Source organism: Nanorana parkeri, unplaced genomic scaffold (genome assembly GCF_000935625.1).
Source record: "Nanorana parkeri isolate BGI_ZX_2015 unplaced genomic scaffold, ASM93562v1 scaffold126, whole genome shotgun sequence".
In the NCBI taxonomy this organism is placed as follows: domain Eukaryota; kingdom Metazoa; phylum Chordata; class Amphibia; order Anura; family Dicroglossidae; genus Nanorana; species Nanorana parkeri.
The window spans coordinates 1,167,203-1,188,158 of NW_017306394.1; the positions used below are offsets into that span (position 1 = coordinate 1,167,203).

Sequence of the window (20,956 nt, forward strand, 5' to 3'; positions counted from 1 at the left end):
CTGTTTGTTCATGGCTGGAGATAGAACCTGTAGAGTCTGTTTGCATGGAGTTAAGCCAATATGAGGAAGAGGCCTAGCTCACTCTCATTATCTTCCTGCTTTTTCCTTCTTCTGGCACGCAGTTGGTTAATTGCTCCTGGCTGAGTTGCTCATTCAGGTGTGGCTTTCTCACAGCCTTCTGACGTCCTGCTGTAGAGTTAGGAAACTGCAGAGAAAGTTAGAGAGCTCTGAGAACAATGGCCGACCCTGACATCTCTAGCAAGCCAGTCTCCAAATGCCAGAGCTGTGGAGAAATTTCAACCATTGCACCTGCAGAGCACCCCAAGGTGATCAAGTATTGTAAAAGCCACTCTGTGACGGAGCTGGGATCGTTGAAGGTTACGTCCAAAGGCTCCACAACGGCCACCATAGGTAATGTGCATCCTCCAGTAGACAAGATATCCACGGAGGAGCTTGAGGGAGATGCAGTCTTGTGTGACTATTGCTTAGAGGGAAAGGTCAGAGCGGTGAAGACATGCCTTACCTGCATGGTGAATTACTGCACCACCCACCTCAGACCCCACTTAGATAACCCCAAGCTGCATTCCCACCAGCTGGTGCCCCCTATGAATGATACCGAATTTCGGACTTGCGCTGTGCACAATAGACCACTGGAGATGTTCTGCAAGTCGGACCTGATTTGTATTTGCCAGGAATGTGCAGAGGGGGAGCATAAAGACCACCAACCAATACCCTGTGCTGAGGCAAGGAAGCAAGTGGAGGTATGTTAAAACTTCATATACAATATTCTATCATCAAAGTTCACAATGTATGAATGTATAGATATGATACAGAACGTTACAATTACAATGATTTATATAGCGCCAACATATTCCGCAGAGCTGTTCAATCGTTTAGACAAGTGAGAAACACTGACAAGCATCATTGATATACAGAATCAGTGGGTGAGGAGGACCCTGCCCAAACGGGCTTACAGTCCCAAAGCTAGTAGTAGTTAGTCACATTCAATTGAACTTATTCAGAAGTGTTGAGGGTTTCCTCAGTTCACATGAGTGTTGGATAGATACCCCAGTATTTTAATATTGACAAAATAATAATATACTACAGGACCAAAAGTTTTGTGACCTCTAACCATCACACCTATATGAGTTTGTTGAACATCCCATTCCAAAACCATGGTCATTAATATAGAGTTGGAACACCCATACTCATTCATCTGGGGTGGTGTCCACATATTCGCGGCCACATAGGTAGGTAAGATTGTCACATGTACACAAACGTTTGGCCATATACTGTAACTAATGCTGTGGTATGTTTCTGACACTCCTTTAGAAATGAGTTTGAGCAATGAAACATCTTCAACATTGCAGAACAATTCCAGTTGAATGTAACCAACTACCAGTGGCGTCACAAGGGGGGGGACAAGGGGGGGTTGCGGCCCGCACCCGGGTGCCACCATTGGAGGGCTGACACCAAAATGACTGACAGTCATTTTGGTGTCACTCCCTTTGAATAGTCGGGCACTCGGTCACGGATAAATGAGAACTCTAATGATAGAGGGGAATAGGGTAGGGGGGGACTTTTGCCAGTTTCTATTGCTGTCTACATTGGACATATTTCACTTGCCGTGGACATATTTCACTTGCCGTGGATGCCAATGATAATCTCCTCAACAGTGACACAGCCATTAAAGACTGTCAGAGGTTCTAACACTTTTTATAACAATTGAAAAACAAGCAAAAGTTTTAGCTGTGAGTTTGAAGTGAATGGGGGATCTAGCACATAAAGGAAATACACTGTGCCTAAAGAGGAAAGGCTTTTTCTTTATCACAGGGTAGCTCTCATTGTGCGGAGTCATATGTCTGATACATAAATACCAAGTAACAATGGTTATATAACAAAAGCCAAAAATGCCCAACCCAGGTTGTGGAACACTGGCAGGGAAAGTTCATTTTTTCTTCCATCACACACACAGTTCAGTACAGACGTGAAAATGTTCATTCTGAAACATTTGTAGCGATTGTTTAACAAAAATTCAAGCACTCTAGACGATAAAAACATTCCCCGGTGATTTCCTGCTGATGTTTTAAGACTCGCTGGACAAGCCCGAACAACGATTCCAGACATAGGACGCCCTCACACGCTGTGAAGTCTTTGAAGGATCTTAAATGTATCATCTCATTGTTTTCAGATGAGGACTGTAAATGCTCATCTGGGCTGATGTCCCAATACAGTAGAATGTCCACCTAACGCTGTAAAGCCGTGTAGAGGTCATACATCCAATTATGTGAAAGGAAATTACTATTTTTTGGTTCAGGTACCTCTACGCCAAACATCGGCCCTACAGCTGTTGTGGACGTCCCATCAGGCGTTGCAAGACTCCGCTAGCCACAGACATGGCTTGCAGAGGCATGGTGGGAGGTGGGAGCTGTAGTTGCACCGCATATTATTGACCATACATATTATACATTATATTGGCTATTAGGGTTGCCACCTGTCCAGAATTCACCCGGACAGTCCGGGTTTTGAATGCCGTGTCCGGGTTTCATGGCAGCAGAAACCCGGACACAAGATGTCAGGCAGACAGAGGCAACCAAAATTAAGATAGGGGCTACTGGCCCCCCAATGAAAATAGTCTCGACTGTGATATTTACATATGAATAAGCCACGACTCATTCTCCACAAAAAAATGTCTGTGTGTCTCCAGAGTGTTCTGGTTTTGCTTGAAGAAAAGGTGACAACCCCTTTGGCCATACGTATTATACATATTACAGACCATTTATTTTACACATATTATGCTGTCCTTGGGCTCCAGTCCAGTGACATTGCCTAGACTGAGATGATGTCATCAGTCTGCTGCAGGCAGGAGGAAGAATTTCCTCGTTCTCCCCTCCCCCAGTGGTCAGTCTGCTGCAGGCAGGAGGAAGAATTTCCTCGTTCTCCCCTCCCCCAGTGGTCAGTCTGCTGCAGGCAGGAGGAAGAATTTCTTCAGTCTCACCTCCCCCAGTGATCAGCCTGCAACATTGTAACTTTATATCAAGTCACAAGGTGTGAGGCTGTAGCAGGGGCTGATCTGTGTCAGAACTGCACAGGCACCAGGATTTACATGTTCATATAGTAGCTGGTGTCCCTGGATGATGCCTGAACAGAGATGGCACCATCCTTTCAGAGGAAAAAGCAGATGAAGGCATTGTAGAGCACTGCGTCAACTGTAGGCCCTATATAAATTCTGTATAATAATAATAATTGTCAGGGGAGTCATGTGATCTCTATGAGAGGTAATAAATACCCGTAGGTGTTGCAATGACTCATTACTCGGCATGCTACACCTAACATGAAAAATCTATCTGATGACAGGTCCACTTTAAACACTTTTATCATCCAGTCACAGTTGTCCGTTGTTTTTAGTCAGTCTAAGCAAGTTCAAGTCACTGAGGCCTGAAGTAGGTGAGAACTGAGCATAGTGGGAATGCGTTGTGCTCATGCGTGTTCGCACATTTGTTTTGCGCGTTTGCCTCGCATTCCAATTGATTTCAATGGGGTCCTGAACGCGCGACCAATGTGGAAAAGTAGTGTATGTAGCAAAATCTGCTACATGCGTTCTGCGTCTTTTTTAAAAATGTGCATGAAACATGCATTTGCCCAGCCGCGTTTGTGGTGCCATTAACTGGTAATGGCACAGGGTGTTTCGCGTGTTTTTATGCGTTTCACAAGCGTGCGTCAGTGTGCGCATACTTTTGCCCGTTTTACACACTTGCGCAAAACGCTCAGGAGTGAATGGGGACTAAAGCACAATCATTGTGCAGCGCTACTAAGCCGTCAGCAGAAACTGCATGGTGAGCAAATGTAGCTGCTCCAATGTATATCAACAAACTCTACATGGGAGCAATTACAATTTTGTTTTTAACTATTTAGCAGAACATAACTGCATGTATCAAATATAAATAGACCCCGCGCCAAATGCGTGATAGCAACAACACTGAAATAATATGATAATATTATTGCAAATTCTTAAATACTGCATGTATAGCTAAAACACACACAAAAAATATTTTAAGAATTTGTTTTGTTTGTTGTATTAGTTTGTTCATTTGGGATTATGTCCCCTCTAGCTTGATGGCATCTCTTACTCTAGAATAATGTGGTTTTAAAAGAAAGAAGAGGTGAGGTATCCTATAAAGAGGTGATGAAATCATATACACTAAATTGCCAAAAGTATTGGGACACCACTCCATTGGATTCAGGTGTTCCAATCCCCTCCATGGACACAGGTGTATAGGATGAGGCACTTCGGCATGCAGACGCTTCTACAAACATTTGTGAGAGAATGGGTCGCTCTCAGGAGCTCAGTGACTACAAGCGTGGTGCCGTGATATGTTGCACATAAGTCCATCCGTGACATTTCCTTGCTACTAAATATTCCGCGGTCACCTGTTACTGGGATTATAACAAAGTGGAAGCAACTGGGAACAACAGCAACTCAGCCAGGAAGTGGTAGGCCACGTCACATGACAGAGCGGGGTCAGCGCATGCTGAAGCGCACAGTGCGCAGAAGTCGCCAACTGTCTGCAGAGCCAATAGCTACAGACCTCCAAACTTGGTGTGGCCTTCAGATTGGCACAACAACAGTGCGCAGAGAGCTTCATGGAATGGGTTTCCATGGCCGAGCAGCTGCATCCAAGCCTTACATCACCAAGTGCAATGCCAAGCGTGGGATGCCGTGGTGTAAAGCACGCCGCCACTGGACTCTAGAGAAGTGGAGACGTGTTCTCTGTAGTGACCAATCATGCTTCTCTGTCTGGCAATCCGATGGGCGTGTCTGGGTTTGGCGGTTGCCGGGGGAACAGTACTTGCCTGACTGCATTGTGCCAAGTGTAAAGTTTCATGGAGGGGGGATTATGGTGTGGGGTTGTTTTTCAGGGGTTGGGCTTGGCCCCTTAGTTCCAGTAAAGGGAACTCTTAAAGCACACCAAGACATTTTGGACAATTTCATGTTCCCAACTTCGTGGGAACAGTTTGGGGATGGCCCCTTCCTGTTCCAACATGACTGTGCACCAAGCAAGGTCCATAAAGACATGGATGGGGGAGTTTGGGGTGGAGGAACGTGACTGGCCGCACAGAGTCCTGACCTCAACCCCATAGAACACCTTTGGGATGAATTAGAGCGGAGACTGCGAGCCCGGCCTTCTCGTCCAACATCAGTACCTGACCTCACAAATGGTCCAACATTCCCATAGGCACACTCCTAAACCTTGTGGACGCCTTCCGAGAAGAGTTCAAGCTGTTATAGTGGCAAAGGGCGGAGCCAACCCAATACTGAACCCTACGGACTAAGACTGGGATGCCATTAAAGTTCATGTGCGTGTAAATGCGTCCCAATACTTTTGGCAATATAGTGTATGTAAAGTTCAAAAGTATAGCTGGTTGTAAGATCCTCGGCATAATAGGAATGTTTTTTTTTTTTGTTATTATTGGTGTTTTGTTTCCTTTTTTATTTTGAAAATCTATAAATAATATAATCCTTAAAAATATATATATATATATATATATATATTTTTTTTTAGGACGTTATAAAGCAGCCCAGAGAGCAATGACGATGCACCAATGGCAGAAACCCATTGTAGCCAATCAGATTAAGCTGTTCTTGGGTTACTTGCAATCAGTCATTGAAGGACAATGGTCAGCTTGTTCCTATTAGCTGATGCACTTCCCACATTGCTCTTTAGTGGAGACATTCGATTGGCTGAGGAACCCCCCACATACATACACACAGTGTCATATGTGGAATGAGGATACACATCCTCCTGTTTATATAAATTAGGTTTGCTAATCAGTCATCGTAATTCCTCATTCTTATTGGCTTATAAAACTAGCTGTACCTGTTCTGTGTACTGTCCCTGCAGATCTTCCCTCTGATAATAACATGTTTGGAGTGCATACACTTTTCCCAATGTGGATTTTGCATTTATAAACAATGAAGACACCTCACACTGACTGTATGTAGCTACATTGTTACTTTTGTTAAATCTTATGTCAAGGGAAAACAAAAAGAAACATATAAAGTACATCTCTGCAATACATGCACATTACCCTGTTAAATCCTTTTTAAAAACCATGAAAGCACAGATAAGTAACTGTTCATATTCCAGAAATACACTCGGCTCCTATGTCCTGTTGTGTGCTGACAGAACACAATGTTTTGTTTTTTTTCTGTGGACTTAGTGGTGTCAGCCCTGCCCAGTTGTCTTTTGCTAAATTATTCAACCACTTCTACTCGCATATCTACAGAATACAGGCTGATCATTTTGTAGTCCAAGATAAGCAATAAAAGAGCTCATTGAGATAACATAGAAAGCATGCAGAGGACACGCTCCCCATATTACAGTGCTCAGGCCTGCGTGGCCATCTTCCAGGCTTGGACATGAGGGGCCATGATGTCAAAGACCCAAGTAAGCTCCAAAACATCCTACAATGGAGCTCACTCATGGTGGACTCCTGCAGTGGGAAGGTTGCAAGGGAATGTGGATAGGTAAGCAAGCATTCATTGTTGGGAAAAGGTGGGGGGGTGTTGGAGGTAGGGGGGAGCTATCAGGAGACCCTGTCACCTGTCATGACAACTCTACTGTCTTCTGTCCCAGTTGAGGTTCCCATCTAGCAATGGAGGCTGTCATTGCCTGTCACTTGGAAGTGACACCAGTCCCCGGGCTGAGCACACCTTTGGAACATCACACGCAGTGGTTTGCAGACCCTGGGACTGACACCAACTGGGCAGTGGCAGCCTCTAGCACTGAATATGAACCTTGGCCGTGCCAGGGGAACAGCCTCCCCAACATGTTCTTTTTTAGGCCATTTACAAAGTCTGTCATTTTCTTGCCCAGTCCTTCATTTTGAAAGTGCCATAAGGCTGTTTTATGCTCCTTTTTCTGAGCTTGCAGTTATTCCTCTACATGTAACAAACCCATCTTCTGAACCACCAGAATCTGCAACTTACCTAAGCAGTACAGGTGAACAGGCAATTATGGAGAATTTGATTTAGCTACAAAAACAGTGACATCGCCTTCTCGGAAATATTATACCGCGAGCTGTAGCTCGCGGTATACTGAGCTTAGGGTAACGGAAGGACGCTAGTTTGTGTCCTCCCGTTACCCTAAGGAGAACTATGGGGAAAAACACTGACCCCATAGTTCTCCTTTTAAAAACCACCTTGACTTCGCCTTTACCATTTACTACAATGCATTCAGATGACATTTGGGTAAAATGTCCTAATTTTTGCCAAAAAACGTTGCCAAATAAAAATTGATTTTGCTCGCCCCTGCTAAGCACCTTACCGGACCACGTGACTCCTAAAATCTCTCTCCCCCCTGTCATATTTTAGCAGCCTGGGTGGGCACTCATGTTTGTCAGCCCCAATTTAAATGTCACATGTTGTATAGGAGATGCGAAGGATTACACGTGAAGAAGGATTACAAGTGTTCTTGTTCAGAAAGTTCATAATAATAACTATATACAGTATAAATATTATTTGTGCTGTTTGGGCTGTACATTCTGGAACTTGTAGTTCCTCTGGATCTGCAGAGTCCTTATCAGCATGTTGCACACTGTACAGGGCAGGTTGAGTACAGAGTGACCCAGCAAGCAATGTTCCCGGTCATTGTGTTCAGATGTTGACCAACCTCATTTTAGTGCCACGCATAACAAATGTAACGGCTCCGTTCCCAAACACATTGTAAGCTGGACTTGTACTGGGATATGGGAGTGCCGTGTCCTGCTCTGGAAAACATTTCCTGCAGTTTGTGTCACATTGTCCAGAGCCAATGGGTGGGAATATGCTTGCCCTAAATAACCTTCGACGTGTCAGCTGACTTGTTTTGTAGAAACCTGTAGCAATCAGATTGGTCACCTCGAGTACTGAATATTGTCATGTATGTGTGTGCACAAAGCTGCTACACCTGACCCTTAAACCTGATGAAACCCATGTATGGGAGCTATTTTACCTTCCAAAAAGATTTCTATTTCTGTCCTTCCAGTCCTGAGATTCACACAGCTCAGTCCTGTCTGGACGGGCAGGAGACCTGATTTTTTGACTGCAGCAGTTATGTTATATTTGCAGGTCTTTCCTTTCCCTTCCCTTTTCTTTCCATTTCCTTTCAATTCCCTTCCCTTTCCTTTTTCTTTTGTCTTTCCTTTCATTTCCCTTCCCTATCCTTACCCTTCCCTTCCCTTTTTTCCCTCTTCCCTTTCTTTCACTTTCTTTTCTTTCCCCTTCCCTTTCCTTTCATTTCCCTTTCCTTTCATTTCCCTTTCCTTTCATTTCCCTTTCCTTTCATTTCCCTTTCCTTTCATTTCCCTTTCCTTTCATTTCCCTTTTCTTTCATTTCCCTTTCTTTTTCCCTTACTTTCTTTTTCCCTTCCTTTCTTTTTACTTTCCTTTCTTTTTCCTTTCCTTTCGTTTTGCCTTTCCTTTGTTTTGCCTTTCCTTCCCCATGGCATGGTGTTCTGAACCTATCCTAATCATTAAATCCCCCCAGTTGCCCGAATACCCATCTTCTACTTACCCTGAGCCTCAGTCTGGAGAGCATTGAGGAGTGCGTTCCCGGGTACCGCCATTTTCTGAGCTGACTGCTGCCCCCGCCTACTCGCACTGAAACATCAGAATAAACTTGCACAGCACAGAACATTTTACATAGAGCAGTCTTCCTTGTAAGCCCTGTGAAAGCCCTGCTGAGTCTGCCTTCTGCAGATTTGATAAAACTGAGATTAATGATAATCTGGGTGAATTATAACACTTTTGTGGTCTGCAGGTTTTTCTGACTGATGTTGCCCGGAGGGAGCTTACAGCCAGATTCAAGTCCAGGTCTGAAATAAAATGCAAAATCACGGTTCTAACTTAAACTTTTCTTTTTTTCATGTCCCCAGGCTGAAGTACAGCAAATAGTGTCCCAATATGACTGGAAGCTGAAGTCGGCTGAGAACGCCATTGTCAAATTAGAGGCCAATACCACATCGATACAGGTAAGGTGAAGGCTCTTCAGTCTGTGTATCTAAAATGGTCAAAAACATTTTGGGGGGAATTTATCAAAACTGGAGCAGACAAAATCTGGAGCAGCTGTGCATGGCAACCAATCAGCTTTTCTCTTCAGTTTGTTCAGTTAAGCTTTGAAAATGAAAGAGAGAAGCTGATTGGTCGCTGTTCACAGCTGCTCCAGTTTTTGTCTGCTCCAGTTTTGATCAATTCCCTTCTTTGTGTTTAAAGTGTCCCTTTTGGTGCCTCCATACCGGTAAATAGCAGATACAAGTATAAATATATATTAATTTTTCCTCACGTGTGTGATCTGCCTTTCTCATAAAATAATACAGCTGCTCAGGTTCTGTGGGATAATGGGGTTTTCCCTGCTCCTTGCCCGCTGATATCAGTATAATGTAATAGAGGGGTGGAACCTAGGCATAGTGGAGAGTTTCAGTTGCTCTTTCATGTAAGCCGAAATGTGTAATGTTTGTAGCCGCTCCTCCTTCTCCAGTCAATGTTCTGCTCTTCAGTTAGACTCTCAGGTAAATTCTTCTTAGAACTACCAGCAGAAGTGAATGGGATTTTCAAATAGTAAACTCCAATGATACCTAAAAACAAAAAATGCCTTATGGTACACTATAGACATGTAAGTTGTGGAAAAATTCACTTCGGTTCGGATATTTCGGGATTCGGGTTCCGGATTCGGACGAAATCCAACTTTTCGTTATTTTCGGATGAGTTTACAAATATTCGTTGTGAATACCACAGAAAACCATATACAGATATTAATACTAAAGCTGAAGCTCCCAGACCCGAATGGCATTCAGGAGCTCCCGAAAGCAGTTCGGAAATTTGGATCCCGAATGCCATTTGGGTCTCGAAGCCTCCGCTTTAGTATTATATGTATATACCAGGGACGTGCGGTCAGGGGAAGCAGGTGTGGCACAACCTCACCTAGAAGTATGGAGGAAAAAGCTGTCAGCTTCATGTCTGAAGCTGACAGCTTGTTCTCCATTCAGATCGGGATCTAACAGGTTACACAGCAAGGAAATCCTCCCCGCTATGTAACCTGTCACGGAGCCTCAGCGGTGAGGAGCAAGTGAGGGACAGGGAGGCTCCTCCCTGTCTCCTCCCTTCCTCCTTTACACTAGCTTGGGGGCGGGGCTTCATCCGGCCGGGGGACGAGGCTGGGGAATGCCTCACCCCGAGCAAGAGGTACCGCACGTCACTGGTATATACTGTATATGGCCGCCATGTTGCCGTAACAAAAATTAGTGTTCAGACCCATTAGGATGCATTAAACCAAAAAACACATCTGATTGGCCAGAAAAATCACATGTCCGATTCAGTTTAGTTTCCAAACAAAATTCGGACGGGATCCAAATTTCGGAAATGGAAATTCAGATTCAGTCACATTCAGAAGCATTGGGATCCGGAAATTAAGATGTGTCCGAATTTCGGAAAACTTGTACGAATTGTGATTTGGAATGAAACAAATCGCACATGTCTAGTACACTACATGGCCAAAAGTCTGTGAACACCTGACCATCACACCTATATGAGCTTGTTGGACATCCCATTCCAAAACCATGCCCAATAATATGGAATTTCCCCCATTCTAGCTATAACCTCATTCACTCTTCTGGGATGAGTTTCCACAAGATTTTGGAAGGTTTCTGTGGGAATTTGTGCCCATTGTGAGGTCAGGTGCTGATGATAGAAGAGAAGACCTGACTCTCCATCAGCATTCCAGTTCATCCCAAAGGTGTTCAGTAGGGTTGAGGTCACAGATCTGTGCAGGACACTTGAGTTCCTCTACATCAAACCGGTCAAAGCGTGTCTTTATGGAGCTGGCTTTGTACATAGGGGAGCAGTCATGCTGGAACAGAAGAGGACCTTCTCCAGACTGTTACCACAAGGTTGGAAGCACAAGTGTCTAAAATGTTTTTGTAGGCTGAAGGATTAACAGTACCCTTCACTGGAAACACTTGAACTCAATAATATGGAGCGGTGTCCACATACTTGTGTATATTACACCTTAGAGTAATTTCCAGTCCATACTTGTATAATTTTGGCACTCTTTTAATGTGTGTTTTGTGCTCCTCAGAATTCTGTAATTGAAGCCAGAAAGTCTATTGATCTCCAGTTTGAAGAACTACAGGAAGCAGTGAAGAAAGCCCATTCCAAAGTCCTGGAGTTCTTGGACCAGCGAGAAAAGGCAGCTATCAACCAGTCTGTAGGGATCAAGACCCACATGGAGCAAAAGTGCAATGACCTGAAGAAGACCAAAGCCAAGGTCGAGGGCATTGCAAAACACAAGAGCGAGTTCTGTTTCCTACAGGTACAAGACATCAAAATTATATTCAGATATAAAGACAGACCGAGAGAGAATGAGCGGAGGGGCTGCATGACTGGGGGGAGGAGTAGTCCCTGGAGAAGGGGTTAAAATAAAATGTGGATTAGCTGATCTTACCTGATTGGAGGTTGGGGTCAGGTGTTCGGGAGGAGCTACATGGGTTGGAACTGCAAGAGCTGATGGGCATTCTTAAAAGGTTGTCCAACCCGCCCCCTCTCTTAATTTTTGTGGTTTCTGGTTGTTACAATGTCCTTTTTTACGTCACTGCAGCTTGGCGGTTTAGGGGGTCTTTGGGGGGTCTGAAAATCGGAGTCAAATACACAAATGGGGGGCCATCAGCTGGTATGGGCGCTTCTCCCTGTTGGTAACAGTATTTGTCGGGTGACTGGCCCCCTTGGAACTTGGGAGCAGTAACTGCCCTGGAGCTGGTTGGGGTGAGGCTGGGGACATGGTAGCAGTTTTCAGGAGAGGCCTTATTTGTGCTGTTGGGCACCGAAAGACCCCAACAGTCCTTAAGATTATTTATTTTTATATGACTTTGTTTATTACTTTGGTTACTGTTAACATTTGTTTGATTAATAAAAGGGCTGCTGTGGCCATTTAAATCCATGTCCGCAGTCTGTGTGTTTGGTGTTTTAACAGAGGGGCGTAATCGAGAAATCCATCAGTCAAGCAAAGTACAGGAAGTTATGTCACCAGTCTTTTATCATCTTTAAGGTGTATCTAAAGGCCATTTGTTTTTTTGTTTCCGGGTAAGCTGGGGAATGGTTAGAACTGCTGTCGGGTTTGGTTCGCTGTTTTTTGCTCATTTCCTGTCCTAGAGACCCAACAGCAAGTGGGAAGAAATCTCTCTAAAGTAAGGGAAATCCTGTCTTAGACAGTTGTCACCAGAGCAAGTGTCCCCATTGGAAGATCTCCCCTGTATTCTCCTCACCACTCTATTCAAAACGAAAAAATGTCTTTACACGCACAATATCCCATCACTTTGTTAGTACACCCCTTTTTTAAAAACTGCCCATTCCTTTGCATCCACAGGAGTATTGCGAGTTTAAGAAGTCTACGGGTGACGACACAATCCCCAGTGTTTATATTGGGCTTAAGGACAAGTTGTCCGGAATCAAGAAGGTGGTGACGGAGTCAACGGAAAAATTTATTCAGCAGCTGCTAACCTCCTACACAGATAAGCTTCAAGAGTTTGCAAAGGAAGGTGAGTCTGCTTGTTGTTAGTCTGCCCATACACATACCATCAATTATATGTATTTATATAGGTGTGTCAATCACAGAGAGCCATTCAATTTGTAGAGCTGGTACACCCGTGTTTAGACATAGGTGTATTCCATATGGTTCTGGCCCTTTCTTGTCACACCAAATACAGAGTCTGATAAAATGTGGTGAGCTCAGGTCATGTGTTCAAGGCATTGTATTAAACCGTTTTCATTTTTATTTTTGTAAGTCATGTTCATCCTGTGCCAGGCTGATTTCTATATCTTATAATTACTCAGGCTCCACTGCATCTGCATCCACTGCCCATTGACCCAAGGCCTCATGGGGACAACCCTCATGCAGTGAAGTTGAAGGGTAGAGCCTGTAGACAATGTTTAGCCCTTTACAATGTAACGCTCACCCACGAAGGAGCCCCTGGAATAACCCGGGTCATCACTAGTCTGTCTAGGGGATTTGGTCTTCAGCTGCCCCATTAGCATTTACAGCCCTCTTCTAGTGCCCACAAAGCTGTAATGCAATGTAATGCAATGCTGAATACTTTTTATTAACATCTTCACACTGGGGAGAAAGGGTATAGGGGTCCTAGACATCCAGGGTGTAACAGACATAGACTCCAGACTCACCAGACCTCTTTAGCATCTCAGTGTAGATCCACTTGTGGTACAGCGAGTAGTAATTTGAGTAACCGATGAGCAGGGAATGAGTACAGATCCTCAGCAGGAGAGACACCAGCCTTGCTTCTGAGGTCCACTATGTTTCAGGCACCTCCAGTAGCCATCAGCTTCCCTGGTTCTCCTCCTCTGACAACAGCACAGGCCTCCTCCATACTTGAGGCCTAGGGAAACTCTTCCAACACTCCAGCCCCTGCCCACCCCCAGGCCTGAGGCCCAGCTCGGGGGCTGCTGGACAGCACCCAGTCCTGTGCCAATCCATGGCTGGTCCCAAACTAGTCTGAGCACATGGCAATTCCCTCCATTATATGTACCCTATCCCAGCTTGCACCACTGGTTGAGAGAGCCCCAGTGCTTGATTGGCTGCTGTACTGTACATACATTCATAGAGTCCCTTATTGGCTGTCACACAATACAGCAGAGTCACGCTCCACCCAGGTAGGTACAATCAATGCCAGACGGCTCTATAGTATATATGGCTCTATAGCAGGGGTAGCCAAACTCCGGCCCTCTGTGGTGGAACTACAAATCCCATGAGGCATTGCAAGATTCTCACAGCCACAGACATGATTGCCGGAGAGAGATGCACCATTGGATTTGTAGTGTCACCACAGCTGGAGGGCCGGAGTTTGGCTACCCCTGCTCCTATAGTATTAGGCTGTGTCTGTGTGGAGAGCAGCGGGTTTGGATGTACAGTCAGTCCAAGGAGAAAAAAGGAATTGCATGGCTCCACCCACTACACTAAAATGATGACTGAACCCCTATAATTTTGGGACGTGTGATGGAAGTAAGAGATGCAGTGCTCTTCACGGGTTCACTGGAGGGCCTTTTGCTCTTTTTTTTTCTATATACCTTACAGCAGCCACATACAAAATGGGTGATGCGTACCGCTAAAGGGTGGAGCTAAATAGCATGGGAAGCAGAGTTTACAGAGTTCTTGGTGCACGAACGTGAGGGGCAGTGTTAAGGTCTGGGGCAAAGCCCTGTTGTAATTTCCATAATCCGATCACCATGGTGCAGTGAACTCTGGAACAGGTCAAGCAATATGAATACAAATCTTCAACGTCTGCCTTGACACACAAAGAAGACTGCGCCGGATGTTCTTGTCCAGACTGACCTATCCAAACACTATCAATTGTATATTTAACAGACTAATAAGAGAAGATCAATTACAGGGTTTACATGCACTTTAAGGGGATAACTTTGTACAGGGAAGGTCTGTGATCTGCCCTGGTTAATAGCACACTGTGTCATTATTGATGATGGTGTTAGGGGTGTATTGCATACATTAGTGGGGCTCTGAAGTGCATAATTCAGCTCCACCCTGATGGTAAATTCCTTCCAGCAATGACTGCACCTTACAGAACAAGCCCAGCTTTGCTTACAAACAACAGAGCGTTATTATTGATTTAATACGGGCAGATTACCAATCTGAGCCCACAAAAATAGCACTCGGTATGTACAATCAGATCGTGATTCAGGATATTTATCAGCTCCTTTCAGTACGTGATACTTGGCAAGGTCAGATTGTTCAAGTGAGGAAATATTTAAATGTGTTTAAAGTGACACTAAACTCAGGAGTTAAATCTTAAAAATGCATTCAAATACCTTAACTATCAACAACAATGTATCTTATTTGTGTATCACTCGGCTTTAGATCCTCAAATCATCTCTGAATTGGTGCTGACACTGTCCTTCCTTCTGGAGGGTGGCTACTTTTGTTCCCCATGGTCCCTGTGTGTGTTGTAGAGTAGTCACCGCTCCACTACAATCTCATGTTTTGTTCACTAATTTGTATTGAGATTGTAGTCCATCCCGGGAGCGAGCTTAGAGAGGTGACTACTTTACAACACACACAGGGACCATGGGGAACAATATTAAGATTTAATTCCTAAGTTTAGTGTCACTTTAAGTGAGACTTTGAATGACCTCAGATGCCGATAAGGGACACTTTGTATGACAAAGCCAAAGTGACTGAAGAAGTCGCAGCTCCGAATTAAAGGCGCAGACTTGAAGATTGTCCACCTCTAAGTTCACAATTTGACTTCACATGCAACAAGGATCAATTTCGACTTTAACGCGACTTTGCGGCGACCATGAGGAGAGGACCTGGGGCTAGGTCAGACTCTATGAGATGAGATCAATGACAAAGCTCGTATATCACTAGATCAGTCATTGGCGCACATTGATAAAGTTGGGGAGGACGGGGCAGGACGTGTTTCCTGGAATTCTACTGATGTTTGTTCATAGTAACAATAATATTAATACTGTCCTAAAAAAGAGATGCAAAACACATTGTTCATTTTCCTTATACTTTTCAGAGGAGATACTAATTAAGAACGTGGTGTCGGCTATTGTCCCTGCCAGTCACAGGATATCGGCTCCGGAGCCCTCGACAAGAGAAGAGTTCTTAAAATGTGAGTGATATCTTAGTGTTGAAAGATTTTCATTTAAATATATTCTGCAATAGCATGAAAGGATATGAATCAACTTTTTGTGCACCTAATGCCTTTGTAAACCCAGCTATTATCTTGTAAGAGTAGCAGTGACATCATCACTGGTATATAGACTGTGCAGAGAGCAGAACTGTGTGAGGGGATCAGCAGGCTTCCTGTTGAAAACTACAGGAGGGGCAGAGTCTTTATTACAGGAGGGGGCGGAGAGAAGACCAGTCACCCTGCACGAAGACAGAGAGCAGCAGTGACCAGTCTTTATTACAGGAAGCTCCTGTAACTTATTCAAAGTTTCGCCTATTCCTGTAACAACTGTCTTAGGGAGGCATTTCTCTCACTTTAGAGAGATATCCTCTCACTTCCTGTTGTCTATGTAGGACAGGAAGTGAATAGAAAGGTCACCAACAAGACACTGATAGCAAAAAATAAACTGGAAGGTTTTGTTAACCCTTATTTTCTCCAAAACGGAAAAAATTGTTGGCCTTTTGAGAGACTCTGTTATTTTGCCTTTAATGGGCACCTGACAGAGTCTCTTTAAATCCACCTAAAACACGTTTTTAAACCTTCTTAAACTCAGCATTGCACTCCTATTAAAGGAACTTGGCAAGGTAGTGAATATTTGTCTGCCTTTACTTTTAGGTTGCGCTCATCTCTTCCCCCCTCTGCTCTGACAGGGAATGTCCCTTGTTGTTCTCATATCTAAAGCTGGCCATACACCTATAGATTATCTGCAGATTTTCTATGGTCAGATGGAAAAAGGGCAACAGATTCCTCTATCTACGCTACACTGTGTGGATGAAGGAATCTCCAGCTGGGTCAAGCTTCAGTATCTTGCTAGTCGGCCCCACTGGCTGTCAAAATACCTGAACAATGCCTGTGTTCTATTAAAGACTGTGTCTGGGTTGGAATGTGTAGTCACACACGTAGTCACACATTTTACCGTAATCACGCCCACTTTTTCGATGGTGAAATATGTGACCCGCAAAAGGTGAAGAATTCCAACACTTATCAGCCGTTCCAGGGCAGATCGGCATCGCAGATGGTATGTGCAGGAGAACGGATCTGCCCTGGAACAGCTGATCGATCCTGAAATGTCACTTCTATCCGACTTTGTGGAATGAGAGATCGCACTCACAGAGTCGGATAGAAGTGACACATAAAAGTGGGCGTGGTTAGGTTAGAATGTGTGACCACGTCACCGGTCACACATTCTAATGCAGTCACAAACTTTGATAGAACACCTGCATCTAATCAGATTGTTCAGTTATTTTAACAGACAGCGGGGCCGACTAGCAAGATCCTTTCTCCCAATGTGCTATACACTCTTCCGCTTGCTCAGACTTGTTTCCTTTGTATATTTGGCCTCCCTGTTCCACCAACCTTTTATAAAAGTTACACAGCCTGCTACTGCTTGTAAAAGTTTCCTATGCACACCTATGTGAACATTTATTAAACAAATGTATCTGCACGTTTCCATACGTGTTATGGTGTGGGTTTTTTTCATGCATTAAAAAGAATGTAACAATGTATCAAATGCATCAGGACAGGTGTTAAGGCCTCGCTCACACCATATTCAATGCGTTCCGGTCCGATTCTGGCCGGAACGCACTGCCTCGCATTGCGGCCGGCTCAGTTTTCTGCCGGGCAGGAGGGAGCGCGGCGGGCCATTGAAGTGAATGGCACCGTAGCCACGCCATCAGGCCGCACTGAATCGCAAGGCACATTGTGCCTGCAGTGCGTTCGGTTGCGGTGCAATCAAAATAGTGCTTGCAGCATTAAGCAGAAGTATTATCTTCCTGTGTTCTATGTTTGTTTAATTTGCTTCAACTACCTTAATGGGGCCCCCTTCCACCCCCCAGACCCCAAAGCAACCGTCTAGGCTGCTATGGCTATAGTTATGCCACTGATCAATGTGCATGTTAGAATGTGTAGCAAGACACTTGAATTTTTGATAATTTGTTTTAATCTCTTTGCCCTGCTGTATATTTACAGACGGCCTGATTAACGACACATTTCCTCATGTTACTGCCCGTGTTCAGGCTGTAACTTTACACCCAGAGCTGTATGTAGGTCACTCTGGCAGTCAGATTATCGTTATCTGAGAACACGCTGATACTGGGTGGAGTACATGACTTTAAACACATTACAATAAACTCACGAAGCTTTTGTTGACCCTACAACCTCATAAAGTGTAAAATGTTGCAATTTCCTTTGCAGAACCTTCCAACAGACGTCCAGTATTCACTCTGTGTGTACAGAAACAGCACCGTATTTGTTTGTAAAAGTATCCTAATGTAATCATCGTGTATTTGTCTACTGCAGCTGATCCTAATTGCATTTGCTCTGGATCATTACTTTTTGAATCTCATAGTTTGCTGCAGTTCATAAATCAAGGGTGCCCAACCACAGGGAGTGCCTTTATTTGTTCACAATCCGAATAAACAAAAGACATCCAATGTGTTTCAGGGGGCAACAACACTTCCCCATCCATCAGGGCTTAGAATGGGATAAGGATTGGATTGGACTGAAAAGATGATTGATATATGTACGTGTACTGTATATGTGTGTGTGTGTATATACTATATATATATATATATATTTACATTACCATTCCACCCCTAAGGGAGGTCCTTTCATCAAATCATATAGCGATCCTTTGGGTTACAGTATCTTTTGAGTCCAATCAGAGCCAACCAGAGCTCTAACGGTCATTCTTTAGTCTGACCCTCTTGCCTCCTGCACCTCCCTTTTGGGTCAGTATGGTTATCCATTAGATTTAGCATCGATTAGGTACGCTTGAAGAGCATCAAGGGTGGACCAGAGTTCCACTATCAGACCCATTGTCCATGTTTGCATACCAGACCGCCCTGTTCTGGGGCTTAATCGCGCTTTGAGAAGAAAACAGCTGTGCAGGCAGTTGGCAAGGCTCAAGGAAGCCACAAGCACCCTTTAAGATGGTCCTGCAAGGACATTTTGAGGTTGGGGTGGTGAATCTCTGGACTACAAATTTGGTGAGGATTCCCATTAGATGGTTATTGCATTTAGGCTGCTTTCTAGTGCCCTAGGGTAGCTGTACTGTGGCCCCTGGGATAACGAAAATGTGTTAAGTGAAGTGCCAAGTTGTAGGAGTCAGTCATATTTATTTCTCACAACAAAGATTTCCTTAAAAGTATGAGAACAAACATGTTTCGGGTTAAACAAAGATTCTCCTTCATCGGGGCTTTGGTTATGTTGGAGAGATCTGGGACATAGATTATATTGCCTTGGAATTGTTGATGTTCCCTCTGGTCAGTTATCACTAGCACTCACCTTTTTTATGCTTTTTTTCCCCCTCCAGTTTTGATAAGTGTCCAATTGTATATATCCATGTTATATTTTCTACCTTTCTTCCCCTGCAGATAAATCGATTGTTACACTGGACCCAGCGACGGCTCACTGTTTTCTGAGACTGTTACAAAACAACCGCAAAGTCTCCAACTCTTCCCCGTGGCAGCAGGCCTACCCCGACCTCCCGGAACGGTTTGAGAACGTCCACCAGGTCCTCAGTGCAGAAAGCTTTTACATGAGCCGCCACTATTTTGAAGCAGAGTTCAAAGGCGAGGCCTTCCACATCGGCGTGACCTATAAATGCATTGACAGGAAGGGTGCGGAGAGCAACAGCACCATAACAGGCAACGACTTCTCCTGGACCCTAAAGTGGAACGGCAAAGAGTTCTCAGCCTGGCACAAGGATGTAGCGATCTCGATAATATCGGGGAAGTTTTCCAGGATCGGCGTCTATATTGACCACCAGAGAGGAACCGTGGCATTCTATGGTGTGACCGACGTGATGACGCTCCTGCACAAGTTTGAGGGAACTTTTGCAGAACCCTTGTATGCAGCCATCTGGCTTCCCAAGAAGGAAAATTCAGTGACTATTATTGAGCCGGATGACATGGCCCAACCTGTGGCGGCAGTGTCGCCATCTGAGGCCAATGTACCGACAACCACCTCTGAAAAAACCATCACGTCAAATACCAAGACCGAGGTTACCATCAGTACCACTGTTCAGACCATCAAGGTGAAGAAAAGCACTACAGATGCCTCAACTGTGTCTTCTGATGGGAAACCGAACAACCAAATAATGTTAGAGTCCGAACAAAGGTTGACGAAAATCACCACGATGTAGGTCCGCAGCTCATGTTATCTAACACTGCCTAAGACTGATACTGTGTCTGTTGGTTTTATTTATGAGGTTGTGCCTTACAGAGACTCTGTAGCTAGAGTAATACCTTTTAAAATAAGGTCTGCCTATAAAAAGATCATTAATACTTACCTGTCCTGCCTCCCATCTCCCTTGAAGAGCTGAAGTTTGCTGAAAAGTCTTCCAATGCACTTCCACATGTTTCAGAGACCTGCCTTCCACCCCTCCCGTCGAGTGCTGGGGTCCATCCCACCAGCCCCTATAATCCTACTAGGCCCTGTATTGATGTAGAGGCCGGTGGATCAAACCACAGAGGACACCAAAACAACCTGCAGGCCCTAAAGTATCCGCTGCTAAAGATCCTTCAGCAAGCTTAAGCTGTGCAAGAGAGCAATGGCCATGGAGGGACAGGTAAGTATTAAAGGAAGGGATGCACCTATACCGATACTGGCATCGGTACCGATAAGGAGTATTTGGGCGAGTAATCGTACTCGCGCAAATGCTCCTGATGCCTATACCGATATCAGAACTTCCAGTATCAGGAAGCTGGCTCCATGCTCCCTCGTCACCAGAGGCTTCCGGCCAATCAGGAAGCCAGAGTCATTACCCACTGCCCTAGTTTCTGATTGGCTGGGAAGCCAGCTTCATGCTCCCATGTGACGAAGGAGCATGGAGCCGGCTTCCCAGGCAATCAGGAAGCCGGGCAGAGTGTAATGACTCGCCGCCCCGGCTTCCTGATACCAGAAATAAGGTAAGTCATTACACGCGCCTGGCCTTTGAATATTAGCCAAATCCCATGCCATAATGACCGTATAGTCCAGGGGTAGGCAACCTTGGCACTACAGCTGTGCTAAAATGACAAATCCCACCATGTCTTAGTCTCTGGTAGTCATGCCTGTGGCTGTCAGTCTTGCAATGTCTCATGGGACTTGTAGTTCCACAACAGCTGGAGGTGCCGAGGTTGGCTAGCCCTGATCTCTTAGAATGCTTGAAGAGATCTTAAGCCTTTTTTTTTTTGTTTTGTTAATTTTAGGAAATAAAACTTTATTAGGCTGTTAGACA

At 44.6% G+C, this 20,956-nt stretch overlaps 1 protein-coding gene across 1 annotated transcript; it reads left to right on the plus strand.

Moving 5' to 3' along the window:
* On the plus strand, positions 1 to 19,937 carry TRIM16 (tripartite motif containing 16). The gene is made up of 6 exons (XM_018553661.1): positions 1 to 761; positions 8,917 to 9,012; positions 11,115 to 11,348; positions 12,399 to 12,570; positions 15,580 to 15,675; positions 19,110 to 19,937. Exons 1-6 carry the CDS (start codon positions 237 to 239, stop codon positions 19,877 to 19,879), a joined length of 1,893 nt encoding a protein of 630 aa, XP_018409163.1. The 5' UTR covers positions 1 to 236; the 3' UTR covers positions 19,880 to 19,937.
* The last annotated feature ends 1,019 nt before the right edge of the window (positions 19,938 to 20,956 follow it).